Source organism: Heterodontus francisci, chromosome 13 (genome assembly GCF_036365525.1).
Source record: "Heterodontus francisci isolate sHetFra1 chromosome 13, sHetFra1.hap1, whole genome shotgun sequence".
NCBI lineage: Eukaryota > Metazoa > Chordata > Chondrichthyes > Heterodontiformes > Heterodontidae > Heterodontus > Heterodontus francisci.
In genome coordinates this window covers 114,326,094-114,339,425 of record NC_090383.1, presented here as the reverse complement: position 1 = coordinate 114,339,425, position 13,332 = coordinate 114,326,094, and the positions used below count along the sequence as shown (strand labels likewise).

General features: G+C 41.8%; 1 protein-coding gene across 4 annotated transcripts in view; it reads left to right on the top strand.

Annotated features, from left to right (window-relative positions):
* LOC137376612 (kinesin-like protein KIF13B) overlaps positions 1–13,332 on the top strand; it is a 172,208-nt gene that overhangs the window by 123,690 nt on the left and 35,186 nt on the right. For all 4 annotated transcript variants that reach the window (XM_068045496.1, XM_068045495.1, XM_068045497.1 and 1 more), the window contains 9 exons: positions 340–480; positions 1,220–1,393; positions 2,099–2,256; positions 4,791–4,923; positions 8,669–8,815; positions 9,348–9,377; positions 10,203–10,302; positions 11,413–11,539; positions 12,715–12,770. In XM_068045496.1, the coding sequence (XP_067901597.1) occupies positions 340–480; positions 1,220–1,393; positions 2,099–2,256; positions 4,791–4,923; positions 8,669–8,815; positions 9,348–9,377; positions 10,203–10,302; positions 11,413–11,539; positions 12,715–12,770 (1,066 nt within the window). The remainder of the gene's footprint in view (positions 1–339; positions 481–1,219; positions 1,394–2,098; positions 2,257–4,790; positions 4,924–8,668; positions 8,816–9,347; positions 9,378–10,202; positions 10,303–11,412; positions 11,540–12,714; positions 12,771–13,332) is intronic.

Sequence of the window (13,332 nt, the reverse complement as noted above, 5' to 3'; positions counted from 1 at the left end):
GCCACAAAGGTTGACTGGGAGAAACCCCATTCAGCCATCCTTCGTGGCATGAGTGATGGTGTTTTTATGCAATAAAACCTAAGCCAAAAAAAGTCATTATCATAGTAAGTACAGTTCACCAAAGGGCCCTGCTAGTCCATGTCATGTGTCCAACAGCATTTCACCCTTGCACAAGTATTTTGGACAAATAAGGGAGATTTCCCTAAAGTTGTCTCTTGAGTTTGTTGTTGAACCCTGAAATTTAAATGCAATGTACACATTGGGTAATTTGGAGGAATTTTGAGTATTGATTTTTAAACCATCAGCTAGGATGAACTGCATTACTTGCCCGTTTTTTAGGTTGCGGGACGCCTGCATGTGGAAGTGGTGCGAACGAGCGGTGATCTTAGCGATCGAGTTGCTGGAGGAGAAGATACATTGGATGGTGTGAATGAAAGTGAAATGCAGGAGAGAGAAACGGCACGAAAAATAATCTGCAGAGTAAGTATGACTCACCAGAGGTTCTCCAGTCTGCAGATTGCTCTTTATGGGACCTTGCTGTCTGAAAGTTGGCTGAAAGCAGTCGTGCGTGTGAAGCAATCCAGCATTGGTTATCGCTGTTATCGTGGAGGTGAACAGCAGCTATACATTTTATCACAGACACCTTTAGCGGTCTCTGAGTTTCTATCTCAACAATATTTTCAGTTTAACAACTTCATTTTTTTATGGGTGAAGGCAGAATTTGTACTTAAATAGCATACACAACCACTGATTCCAAAGCAAGTAACTTAACTGTGACAGCAGTTAACTAATTTACGTTAAAGGCATTTATGAGTTTCACACAAATTTGATAAGGTAAATACAAACCAGGGATGGCAGTTGGCTAATCGTGGTTGATCCACCATGGACAGTTATGATTCCTCTACAACCTGCAACCTCCCAACAATCACAGAGACTAGCTGTCACAAAGGTTTAGTCTTCACTGCCCTACTCGGATGTCCATTCCGCATTTTAATCACAGTGGTTGAAGAATTCTTAGATATGGGGACCTTTTGCTAGTTTGAACCTATTACCGCACACCAGAGTCCTATTAACAGTTTAAGTCTCCCACTTCAGGTTGCTTTTTTGTTTGTAAGCCATTGGTGGTTTTTATCATCTCAGTAATGCCACTTGTATACTAAATGAGTACACTTGTGAAAAACAAAATGTGCAAAATCCTCTAACTGCTTTTCCCATCCAGATAAAAATTCTTCAGGCTACGGGCTTGCCTCGACACCTGTCAAACTTCGTTTTCTGCCAGTACACCTTCTGGGATCAGACCGAACCGATCATTGTTGCACCAGAGGTGGATCCTTCCTCCTCGGCCACTGCTGGCAAGGACCCAGAGTGCATGGTTGTTTTTGACCACTGTAAGGTGAGGGATTAAATCTTGTAACTTCATCTGACTCTGTCACATCTTCTAATTTGTCCAGGTATTTGACTTGGTTTTGTTGGAGAGATTTCAAATTGAAACAGTTTTTATGTTGTTTGGATGTTGAAAATGTGCAGTTCTTCGGGTATTTTGCTAGAAGACGGCAGAGGTAGGTTGGGGAAATCATTGTATGTTGGTGTACTCATACAGTGAATTTTGACGGTGATACATTTGGTCCCTCATGCCCGTGCTTGTTCATTGAGTGCACATACTAGCAGAAACAATCGTGCTTCAGCATTTTGATGCCAGCTAGAATGCTGGAATTGCATAGCAGGTCAGTGAATAGCTGGAGGATATAACTTGGTGTTTTTGGTGTAATCCTTCATTAAAGATGGAGCTATACCAGAAAGATAAGCCTATCTCGGTTACAGATCAACCTGCTATTAATTTCTTGCATTTTCTGTTTTTTTTAATCTCTGGTTTCCAGCATTTGTGGTTTTATTTTTAGCTCATTATTTCAGAATTTAAAATGTACTCTGGATGTAAACAGTTTAACATTGTCAAATCATGCACTACTATGCTCGTGAATAAATATTTATACTCTAGAACATTGAAAATGTACCCCTGTAAGATGTTTGCTCATAGTGTTGGATGTTGGCATACTGCTTTGAAATTAATCTATGATTACATCTGGTTGCTTTTAATCAGGAATTCTCAATCAACCTTTCTGAAGATCTGTTGGAGTATCTCTCCGAAGGAGCATTGGCATTCCAAGTATATGGACATAAATCACGTGACCCTCGAAAAAACCCTTCCATATGGGACTTGGGAATAATACAAGCCAAAACGCGATCACTGAGGGATAGGTGATTATTCTGGAACTATCGATTTCGATTAGATCATTACTCTATAAGTGTGTAGAGTGTATTGTTATAAATAGTGGAAACTATGTAGAATTGAGGATGGATGAAATTTTCAGCCAATTATTATCTTTCTGTTCCCAAAACAACTTGCACTTTTTCTGTTATCTCTGTTCAATCTTTCAACCTCTCTGATATTGTCTGCTCCTTTTCTCTGGCTCTCATATACCTTTTCTTCATAGAAACATAGAAAATAGGAGCAGGAGTAGGCCATTCGGCCCTTCAAGCCTGCTCCGCCATTCATTATGATCATGGCTGATCATCCAACTCAGTAACCTGTTCCTGCTTTCCCCCCATATCCTTTGATCCCTTTCGCCCCAAGAGCTATATCTAACTCCTTCTTGAAAACATACAATGTTTTGGCCTCAACTGCTTTCTGTGGTAGTGAATTCCACAGGCTCTCACACTCTCTGGGTGAAGAAATTTCTCCTCATCTCCGTCCTGAAAGGTTTACGCCGTAACCTGAGACTATGGGCCCTGGTTCTGGACTCCCCCACCATCGGGAACATCCTTCCTGCATCTACCCTGTCAAGTCCTGTTAGAATTTTATAGGTTTCTAGGAGATCCCCTCCCTCACTCTTCTGAACTCCAGCGAATATAATCCGTAACTGACTCAATCTCTCCTCATACGTCAGTCCTGCCATCCCAGAAATCATATTTCCCCCTTTGAATTGGTTTATTCTCGTTGTTCTGATCAGGTGAGGAAGGGTTGAATGGTTCCCTGCTTTTGCCCCTCCTTATTTGACCACAGCAGGTTTACTCTTTTGAAAAGGATACACTTGCCAATTCAGTGAGCGTTTAATTGTTTACGCACAGTAATCATAAAGAACTAATTGGGCAGGTTTTCTTGAGTTTAACAAAGAGGTTAGCTTTATTATACTTAAACTGATCTAAGTTAGATCATAAAATATGCTTCGATTTTCTCTCTCTCGCTGTGTCTTACACACACACAAACTCGAAGTTCGCACATGCGCACGTCCGTGGAGGTTGGTGACTCGGCTGAATTTGGTGGTCCCAATGCTTTTGATTTGAAGATATAAATGGCTGATATGGCTGTTCTCCTGGAGACAAGTGCAGGATTGATTTCCGTCTAGGCGACTCTGTCTGCAGCAGGAGCGTACCTGGGTGGTCACGGTCAGCAAACAGGACTTGAAGCAAGGTGGATTGGAGAGAGGGATAGGAAGGAGGGACCCCACTCGGGTCTACTCTTGTCAGCGTTTCAGCTGTTTGTTTCCTTACTGCATAGAAAGCAGAAGCTTAAGCACATGAAGGGTGGGCTTGTCACGTGACCATCATCCAGTGATTCAAACATGATCATTGCTGGTGTATTCCCCCTTGCAACTATAATTCATGTCTGGGAATCCCCTTCCCACAGCTAGGGACCCATTGTTCAAGTGATTAGGTTTATTTTTTTATATATTATTGGTTCGTCTCCACCAGTTGAATACCTCAGGTGATTGCTTTGATGCCTTGCTAATGGGGACAGGATATGTGGTTCACTCAGATTCCCCAGGTCATTGTCCTTGATGGGTCTTTGCAGACATGGTGTCTCCATTTCAGTGGATTGGAATGTGAAAGGTACAGTGATGCAAATTGAGGTGGTCACCTTTAGTTTCTGGATTTGTAAAAAAATTTCAATTTGGATTCCCAGCCGGTGGAATAAAAATTATCATTTGACATAAAGCACGTTTTCGGGACATGGTTATTCAACTATTGCTGTAACTCAAAGCCTTCCTGGCTTTCAATTTTCTCTCCTCCATATTCCACCAAAAAAATCTATGGTCTCAGTTGGTAGCACTGATTCCTGAGTTGCCATCTTTTGTTCTTTCACTCAACTTATCTCCCCTCCATTACAGCACTCTATCTCTTGCCAAGCATTCTTGACATAGTACGCCCTTCCTGGGCAAAATTTATATTAAAAATATACATCATTCCCAGGAGAAAACACAGTTTTATTAAGTTGAGAAACAAATGTGCAGATGTCCATCTGCTGGAGTTTACTTTCCAAAGACCAGGACTACAGTTTCCAGGAACATGCCAAAGTTATGAGCCATGCATGTCTGGGACTTTGTTGCATGTAGAATGGAAGTTAAAATGTACAACATTTGGACTGCATAATTTTTTCCCTTACAGTATATTGATGCAAATGTGCTGAGTAAGTTTTGTGATATTAGCGTGTTCAGATTTAACCTTTAAACTAAAAACTGATTTACTTTGATATTGCGATCAAGTGCAACATGACGTACTAACACACGATATGTAACAGTAGTAGGAGGAAGCAATAGGGGGTGCTATTTCATTCAAATCACTACCAGAAAAAATGTAAAATGTTACTATTAGCCTCCTGTCATAAATTTAAATATAATGTAAATATCACCATCAATAACCTGTAAAGGAGGAGCTTGGGTGACTGCTGAATTTAACTTTTGTATACCTGATTGGCTAACGGCACCGTTTAAAATAAATATTTGTATCAACAGGTGGAGTGAGGTGATGCGAAAGGTAGAGCTCTGGATCCAGATCTTGGAACTGAATGAGAATGGGGAATACGTTCCTGTGGAGGTGACCCTCTCGAAGGATGTTTGCACTGGTGGCATCTTCCAACTACGACAGGTAATGGCAAGGCATGAGAGGAGTCCCAAATTGTGCACCAATGAGCTTCTATGATGGAGGTCTGGAATTCCTTTTGGCTTTTAGTGTTGAGGTGTGGTGGAGGGGATGTGGTTTTGGGGTGAGGGAAATATTAGAACCGTTCAGACCAAGTCCTAGTAGGATGGGTTGATTTGTCTCCTCTTGCGGTTTTCATGCAACAATGGCAAAGTAATGTTTATGGTCCTTCCTTGGTTACCCTGAAGGCATAAAGAGTCAACCAGATAGTGCGGAACTAGAGATATGATTGCATGTAGGCTGGACTGGTAGGACTGACGGGCTCTTTTCTCTGAAGGATGTAAGTGAACCAGTGGATTGTTATAGCAATTTGACAGCTTCCATAATCATTTTCTGATGCTAGTTCTCAACCACCTCCTCCCCGTGGCTGAAGAGCTCCCACCGGAATCATAATGTGGATTCTGTCCATCAAGAGGCACAGTGGACATGATCTTCACAGCAAGACAACTCCAAGAAAAATGTAGGGAGCAGCAGCAGCAACCTTTATACATGGCCGCCTTTCACCTCTTAAAGGCCTTCGACTCTATGACCTGGGAGGGATTATGGAACATCCTCCTCAAATTTGGCTGTCTGGAGAAATTCGTCACCATCCTTCGCCTGCTGCACAACGACATGCAAGCTGTAATCCTTGCCAACGGATCTGCCACTGACCCAAAACGAGTGCAAACAGGGGTCAAGCAAGGCTGTAAAATCACACCAACACTCTTTTCCGTCTTCCTCGCCGCAATACTTCACCTCTTCTCCTTGAAGCTCCCTGTGGGAGTAGATCTACTCTACAGGACGAGCGGGAAACTATTTAACCTACGTCACCTCCAGTCCAGAACCAAGGCCACTTCCGCCTCTGTCATCGAGCTGCAGTATGCTGACGATACTTACATATGTGCACACTCAGGCCGAGCTTCAAACCGATGCATTCATGGAGGCGTATGGAAAAAATGGGCCTTAAGCTCAATATCTGGAAGACAAAGGGTCCTCTACCAGCCTGCATAACACTGCCCCCTGACTATCAAGATCCATGGCGAACCACTGGACAATGTGGATCACTTCTCATACCTTGGGAGCCTCCTCTCAGCAAGGGCAGACATCGATGATGAATCTCAGCATCACCTCCAGTGTGCCAGCGCAGCCTTTGGTCGTCTGAGTAAAAGAGTGTTTGAACGACAAAGACCTCAAACCTGACACCAAACTCATGGTCTACAGGGCCGCAATGTTACATGCCCTCCTGTATGCATCAGAAACATGGACACTGTACAGCATACAGCAAAGCCCTGGAGAGATATCACCAGTGGCGCCTCCGCAAGATCCGGCAAATTCAGTGGCAGGACAAGCGTTCCAATATCAGTGTCCTCTCTCAGGCCAACATCCCCAGTATCGAGATACTAGTCATGGCTAGTCAGTTATGTTGGGCAGGCCACATCGTCCACATGCCTGACACAAGACTCCCAAAACTTTCTGTTCTGTGCTCTATCACGGCAAGAGGCTACCAGGAGGACAGAAGAAACGCTACAAGGATATCCTTAAAGCCTCCCTGAAAAAATGTGACTTCTCCACCGATTCATGGGACTCTCTTGCCCGAGACCGCCCAAAATAGAGAAGGAGCATCTGTGAAGGTGCCAGCCAGTTCGAACAACGTCGACATGCCCAGGCAACGACCAAGTGCAAACAGCGGAAGGAGCATTCAGAAATTCGAGCTTCCCATTCACTCGCCTCACTAAACACCATCTGCCCCACCTGTGGCAGTGTGTGCGGATCCAGAATTAGACTGTTCAGTCACCTAAGGACCCACAATCCTGGAGTGGAAGAAAGTCATCCTCGTTTCCGAGGGACTGCCTAAGAAGAGAAGATAGCAATCCTACAGCTTTCATAGTCATTTACTGATAGTGCGCAAATTAGCAGATTTTTTTTTTAGTTCCATTTTTCAGCATGATGGGATTGAACACTGTATGTCTCTGGGTTGCTCGTCCAGTACCATAACCACTAGAATACCATATTCTGGTTTTGTTTCAAGTTTTTGTTTCTTGTGTAACATTTTACCAGATTTCATCCATGTAGGTGATACCTTCATTGCAAATTTCAGTTAATAATTGAGGCAAAAGGAATCAAGAATTTGTTTTCTTTGTTTTTCCCATCAGTTTTCACTCTATCCTTGGGAAAGATTGGAGTGTGTGGGCAATCAGGTCCTCTGCATTCCCATTGTGCAATATGACATTAACTGACTTTTTATTGCCTCTTACTGTGTTTTGTCGCTCCCAAAGTACAGCTCTTGCACATCCTGATATAGAAAGACTTGTGCACTGGGAGTTGGTGATGTCAACACTGCACATAACCAATATAAAAACAGCTGAGTCTTAAGGAAAAGTCTGTTACATGTTTAATTCAAAACATTGCAAGATAGTTACAGATGAGGCCACTTGGCACAATCTAGTTCATCCATTTGAAAAGACCCTCTAGAACCACGACAGCACCCGATAAATTCTTAAAATGATTTCAGAATTTTGCCTCCATTAAACTATTATGCAGTCTATTCCATGTTTTGAGCACTCTTCATTATAGAGAACTTCCTGACATTAACCTTAAGCTTGTCTTTTATTCCTACTCCCATCCTACTTTCATACTTTAAGGTAATTCTCTAAACTGTTCACTATTTTGTGTACCTCTATAAGATCATTTCCCAGACAGGCTTGTCTTTCTCAGGCTAAAAAGCCCATGTTCCTCTGGTCTTTGCTTGTAGCTCACCCCTTTGACAGTAGGCATCAGGCTTGTGGCTCTTCTGTGCATTGCCTCCAAAACATGAATGTCCTCCTTGTATTGTAGTGACTGGAACTGACCACACCATACAAGGTGCAGTCTGCGGTTTTTTTCATGACTTCCTTTGACTGATAATATACTGTTTTGGCTCTGCAGTTCAGTATTCTGTTGGCTTTATTGATTGGAGTTCTACATTTAATTGGAGATGTTGAGCTTCAGGCCTGCTCAGTCTCCTAGATGTCATTCAACTGCATCTGTAGCTACTTCAGCACTCTTCATTCTTCATGGAGTACCATTTTTCCTTCCTGTGTGCAATACCTTACATTTGTTTGTATTAAATGTAATCTACCATCAGTTTACCTACTCCATATTTTGTTGAACTCATTCAATTATGAATGTTTCCTTTGACTCCAATTGCTTTATCTAATTTGATATTGTCTACAAATTTGACCGATTTGCATGGGGATTCTGAGTCCAAGTTACTGATGTAGATGAGTAACAAAGTGACCCCAACATCAATCCCTGGAAGCTTAGTATCTCCACATCTGGCATAACGTTTTAAATAAGTTTGCGTTGTTTTCTACCCTTCAGCCAATATTTTAAATTCATACTCAAGATTTACAATAGATGTACCAATGCCTTTTGACATGGAACTTTTGTAAATGCTTTTTGGAAGTCTAGGTTACAAAACATCATTGTTCATTTGGATGTCAGGGGGTTTGGTCAGACAGGATCTTCCTCTGCATTTATATTGGCCACTATTTACAGGATTATTGTGCACAAACAATCTTGCGCTTTATTTCTGAGGATCCATACGTTAATTTGAAATATGATTCATGGGCCTTTACTTGCCTGTGTCTGATTTGCTCTCCTTTTTGAGTGTGAGCAATACATCAGCCTTTATGACAAAAATTTGACCCAGCTTTCTTCCATTGTCTTGCAGGGTCAGTCTCGACGTATTCAAGTGGAAGTACGGTCAGTTCAAGACTCTGGGACGTTGCCTTTAATTGTTGAAGCAGTATTGTCTATTGCTGTGGGATGTGTCAAAACCAGACCTGCTAGAACCCAGAAATATCAAGATATACACTTGGTAAGAGGTTACAGATCTGTTACTGTTAGTAATAACAAGTTTAAAGTGATGAATTAGGAATGGTGCAGAAAGAGCATATGACACAGGATTAAAGTATCATTGCCAAAGCCACTGGTTTTATGTTTTAGTGGGAAAACGGGCAAAAGTTGAAAGTTGACTTTGGAATGGGATGTTTCAGTGGAGGACTAGTGACAAGAGCACGAGAATTTTGTGATAACAAAGTTATAGTTACTGTTACTGTAAACATCAACTTTATTTGCTGTCTCTGCTGCTGCTTCTGCTCTTGGTTCTCTGTTGCTTGATTCTAATTGCATTCTGTAGATGCCAACTCTACCTGGCACACTCAACCCTTTCTGCTGCCAATCCTGTTCCTGGCAGGAATGGAACTTAATTCATACTGTCTAGCTGTCACATAAACACATTGCCCTTGTTAACTTGATCCTGGCTAGTTGAATTGCTCATCCAAGTTATAAATATGCATACCTCGTGTACATTAGCACTGCTTTGACATTTGTTTTTACTTGTTACACAGGAAGAAGAGGATGACATGGACAGTTACCAGGTATGGCTTGGTAGCTTGTGAATTCTGCTGTTCATTCTTGCCTTCGTTTCATTGCCAGTGTTCCCCCTCAGCTGTCAATTGTACGATAGCCACACCAATTCTGTTGTAAATTTCCTTTATAAAAGTTTAAGGGCCTGCGTTAGCTGATTCAGCTTTGGTACCTTGGTTTAAATTGAAACAAAAAATGCGCTGTTTGCTTTCCTTTGGCTAGATTGTTATATTAAAGATTCTCTGTGAAAGAAAATCAACTTCTTGCTCCTAAATGGTTAGTTTATGCAATTCAACCTTCATTCCCAGCAGAAAAGCACACAGTTGCACTGTCAGGCAAACTCTGGTTTTAATTGGCATGCCTATACGGGCATATCTAAGTGAGGGATGTTGCTGTTAAGGAATGAACCGCTTCCCATTTCAAAACCCCATTGAGCACTCCCAGGTTAAGTGTGGCATGAATCAGATGTGAGTAAAACTCACTCTACTCAGTCGCAACTTTGTGCCTCAGCTCCAGTCATGAAAGGGCATTTTGTACTGGTGCAGCATTTTTTCATTTTGCACCTCAGTTATCTTCAAAAAAGGTTACTCATTTAGTGCTGAAGAGCGGCAATTTTGTGTTGAGTCCATTCTCACCATGAATTGGATCCAGACTTCCCAATGAATTTAAGTTTTTTGGAATAAAACCGTAGAATCAACTGAAAGGTAGTCATTTTATTATACTTCAGTTTTTGCTGATTAACTTGTTGGAAAGGGCTATTGTCGACGATAAATCATATTAATTAGAGAAAGAAAAAGGGGAAAGAGCATTAACTCATTCTTTCTTATACATTGCAGGAGAGAGATTTGGAGAAGCTGCGTCGGAAATGGTTAAGTGCATTGACTAAGAGGCAGGATTATCTTGACAAGCAGCTCCAGAAACTCGATGGCAAATCCAGTAAGTGAAGCAAGCTCAGAGTCTGCAATTTTGGATAATCGGTTTGTTGCAATTTAACTGCAGCTTTTGGGTACAACCCATCCACTAAACTCTTATTGCCTCAATCATTTCAATTTTTACCCTTTGTCCCTCTTAGGCCACATGGTGATGTCACTCTATGAGCAACATTCACCCACCAGAGCTCACTCAAAGCTATATTTAGTCATAGTCATAGAGAGATACAGCACTGAAACAGGCCCTTCAGCCCACCGAGTCTGTGCCGACCAACAACCACCCACTTATACTAATCCTACATTAATCCTATATTCCCTACCACATCCCCACCATTCTCCTACCTACACTAGGGGCAATTTACAATGGCCAATTTACCTATCAATCTGCAAGTCTTTGGCTGTGGGAGGAAACCGGAGCACCCGGCGGAAACCCACGTCGTCACAGGGAGAACTTGCAAACTCCGCACAGGCAGTACCCAGAACCGAACCCGGGTCGCTGGAGCTGTGAGGCTGCGGTGCTCACACATTTTTGTGTGAGCCTAAACAATAAGTGTCAGCAGGCTCCTCAACCAATGTGCATGATCTCACAGCTGAACTCGTTCTTGTCCTCACCTCATTCTAATTTCCAGGCTTCTGCACGTAGTAGCAGAAGTCATTGAAGCCACCCGGATGCCATTAACATACACGGACAGAGGAAGTCTGCATAACAGTTACTGCACTAGAAACATTTTTTTGATAAGCAGTTAAGCACTTTGAGATGTTTTGATGTGAAAGTTTCTATATAAATCCAAAGTTATTTATTTATTATTGTGAATTTTAGAGATTGGAGTCCTGAAATTGACTGTATTTAAAATAATGCAGAGTTTGTTGCTTATCAAATCCCACTCTGTATTGTCGAATGCGAGCCCAGATATAATGCAAACTTTAGGTGTGTGATGTCCTGTCCCATTCTGGGTTGGTCAAATATGAGTTCTGACATAAAGCATGTGTTGGTTATGCAGTCTCCCATCCCATGCTGCATTGACGGAACCCGAGTTTTGATATAGTGCTCTGTTGGCCTGTTTCTCCTTTTGCTTTGTTGAAGTTGTATGTGAATTTGCTGCCATATGTCTTGTAGATAAGTCTGAAGATGATGCAGACCGTGAGGCGCAGTTGCTGGAACGAAGGTTGACGCTAACAGAGGAGAGGAATGCTGTAATGGTCCCGTCAGCTGGGAGTGGAATCCCAGGGTCCCCAGCAAAATGGTTCGTCCAGAAAACGGTTTTAAAAAAAACTCTTGTGTCTTTAGCAGACTAAAAATCTTAACTTCAGAATTGCAAGCGCCTTTTCTTTCTTGCAGAAACAAATGGGGTGCGATCATTTCTCTCCCCTCCCTCTGCCAAAGGTCTCACATAGGTTGTATTAAAGGGATGGTTTTTTCCTGCATTTGTCCAGTGCTGTCCAATGCAGATTCAGCCTGAAGTTAACCATTGTGATATGCCTGCTGTTTTGTCAACAGGAAATTAGTTGTTAATGACCACTGTGCATTGTGGTATGTTAAAGCGAACTGAGGTAAATGTTCAACTTTGTGCAAGAAATAATTTGTATTGCAGGAGAGTCTACTGATGATTTCAAGTTGATTTTTGCTTCCCAACAATTCTGAATGTCCAGAAATTAAAATTAGAAGTTGTACTTTTAAGCCTGTTGGGAATTAAGCAGTAATTCAAATTGCATGACTTCAAATTGCTAGGATCAGTCACAATATTGAGTAGTAATGAGTTCAAAGGTCGAGCCTTAATGGCCACTATAGGTTCAGCAAAATCACCATATCCCCAGGGCCATTGATTTATGGACTTGAATAAATCAAATTCTGTTTTTATTACTTAGAACTCCCAAGATTTTTTTACCAGTGTTCTTTATTTTTTTAATTTATTTATTTAGAGATACAGCACTGAAACAGGTCCTTCGGCCCACCGAGTCTGTGCCGACCAACAACCACCCATTTATACTAACCCTACAGTAATCCCATATTCCCTATCACCTCCCTACACTAGGGGCAATTTGCAACGGCCAATTTACCTATCACCTGCAAGTCTTTGGATGTGGGAGGAAACCGGAGCACCCGGCGAAAACCCACGCAGACACAGGGAGAACTTGCAAACTCCGCACAGGCAGTACCCAGAATCGAACCCGGGTCCCTGGAGCTGTGAGGCTGCGGTGCTAACCACTGTGCCGCCTGCAAATCGCGTCCTGCAATTTCATCAATTTAGAATTAGAGGTACAAGTTTACAGTAACGGAGTCAAATTTAATTGTTATTGCGTTTAATTCTGGGGCTTTAGCTTGTAGTTTGGGGATCAAATCCTGTAATTCCATACATTTTTCCATGAAAATAGTAAATTATCCTCTTTTATATTGATGTATTTTTGGCATTTGTTGCAGGAGCCCAGCGGCTGGAATGGAAACGCATGTTCCTGTTGTTTTCCTTGACCTAAATGGTAAATTTTTCCATACTTCCCTTCTTTAATGCACCAGTTGAAAGTGAAAAATGCATTGTTTTTTAAAATTTGGAGGATGGGCAATCTGTGAGATCTTAGCAGCACCACTCATATCCTGACAAATTAATAAAAAAACCTGGCAGACTTAACATTATACAAACTCAGTGGTAATGTTTTATACAACTTTTAGACCATTATTTCTCCTCTTTATGATCTAATTAAATTCTAGGTTTCAAATACTGTTAATACCGTTTCTAGGCACAGTAATTGGAAACGGCGTGTATTTAGGAATTAGTTTGGTTTCAAAGGGTCAGTCAGGGAGTTCCATCTTCATTCCACAATTTTTGTTTCACAAGAACCAGAAGGAAAACCATAAAATAGTACAGTGCAAAAGGAGGCTATTTGGCCCATCAAGTCTGTGCTGGCTTTTTCAAAGAGCAATCAGGTTAGTTCCACTCCCCGGCTCTTTCTCCATATCCCTGTGCAATTTTTTTCTCCTGAAAGCTTTTATCCAATTCCATCCTGAAAGTTACTACAGAATATGTTTCCACCCCATTATCAG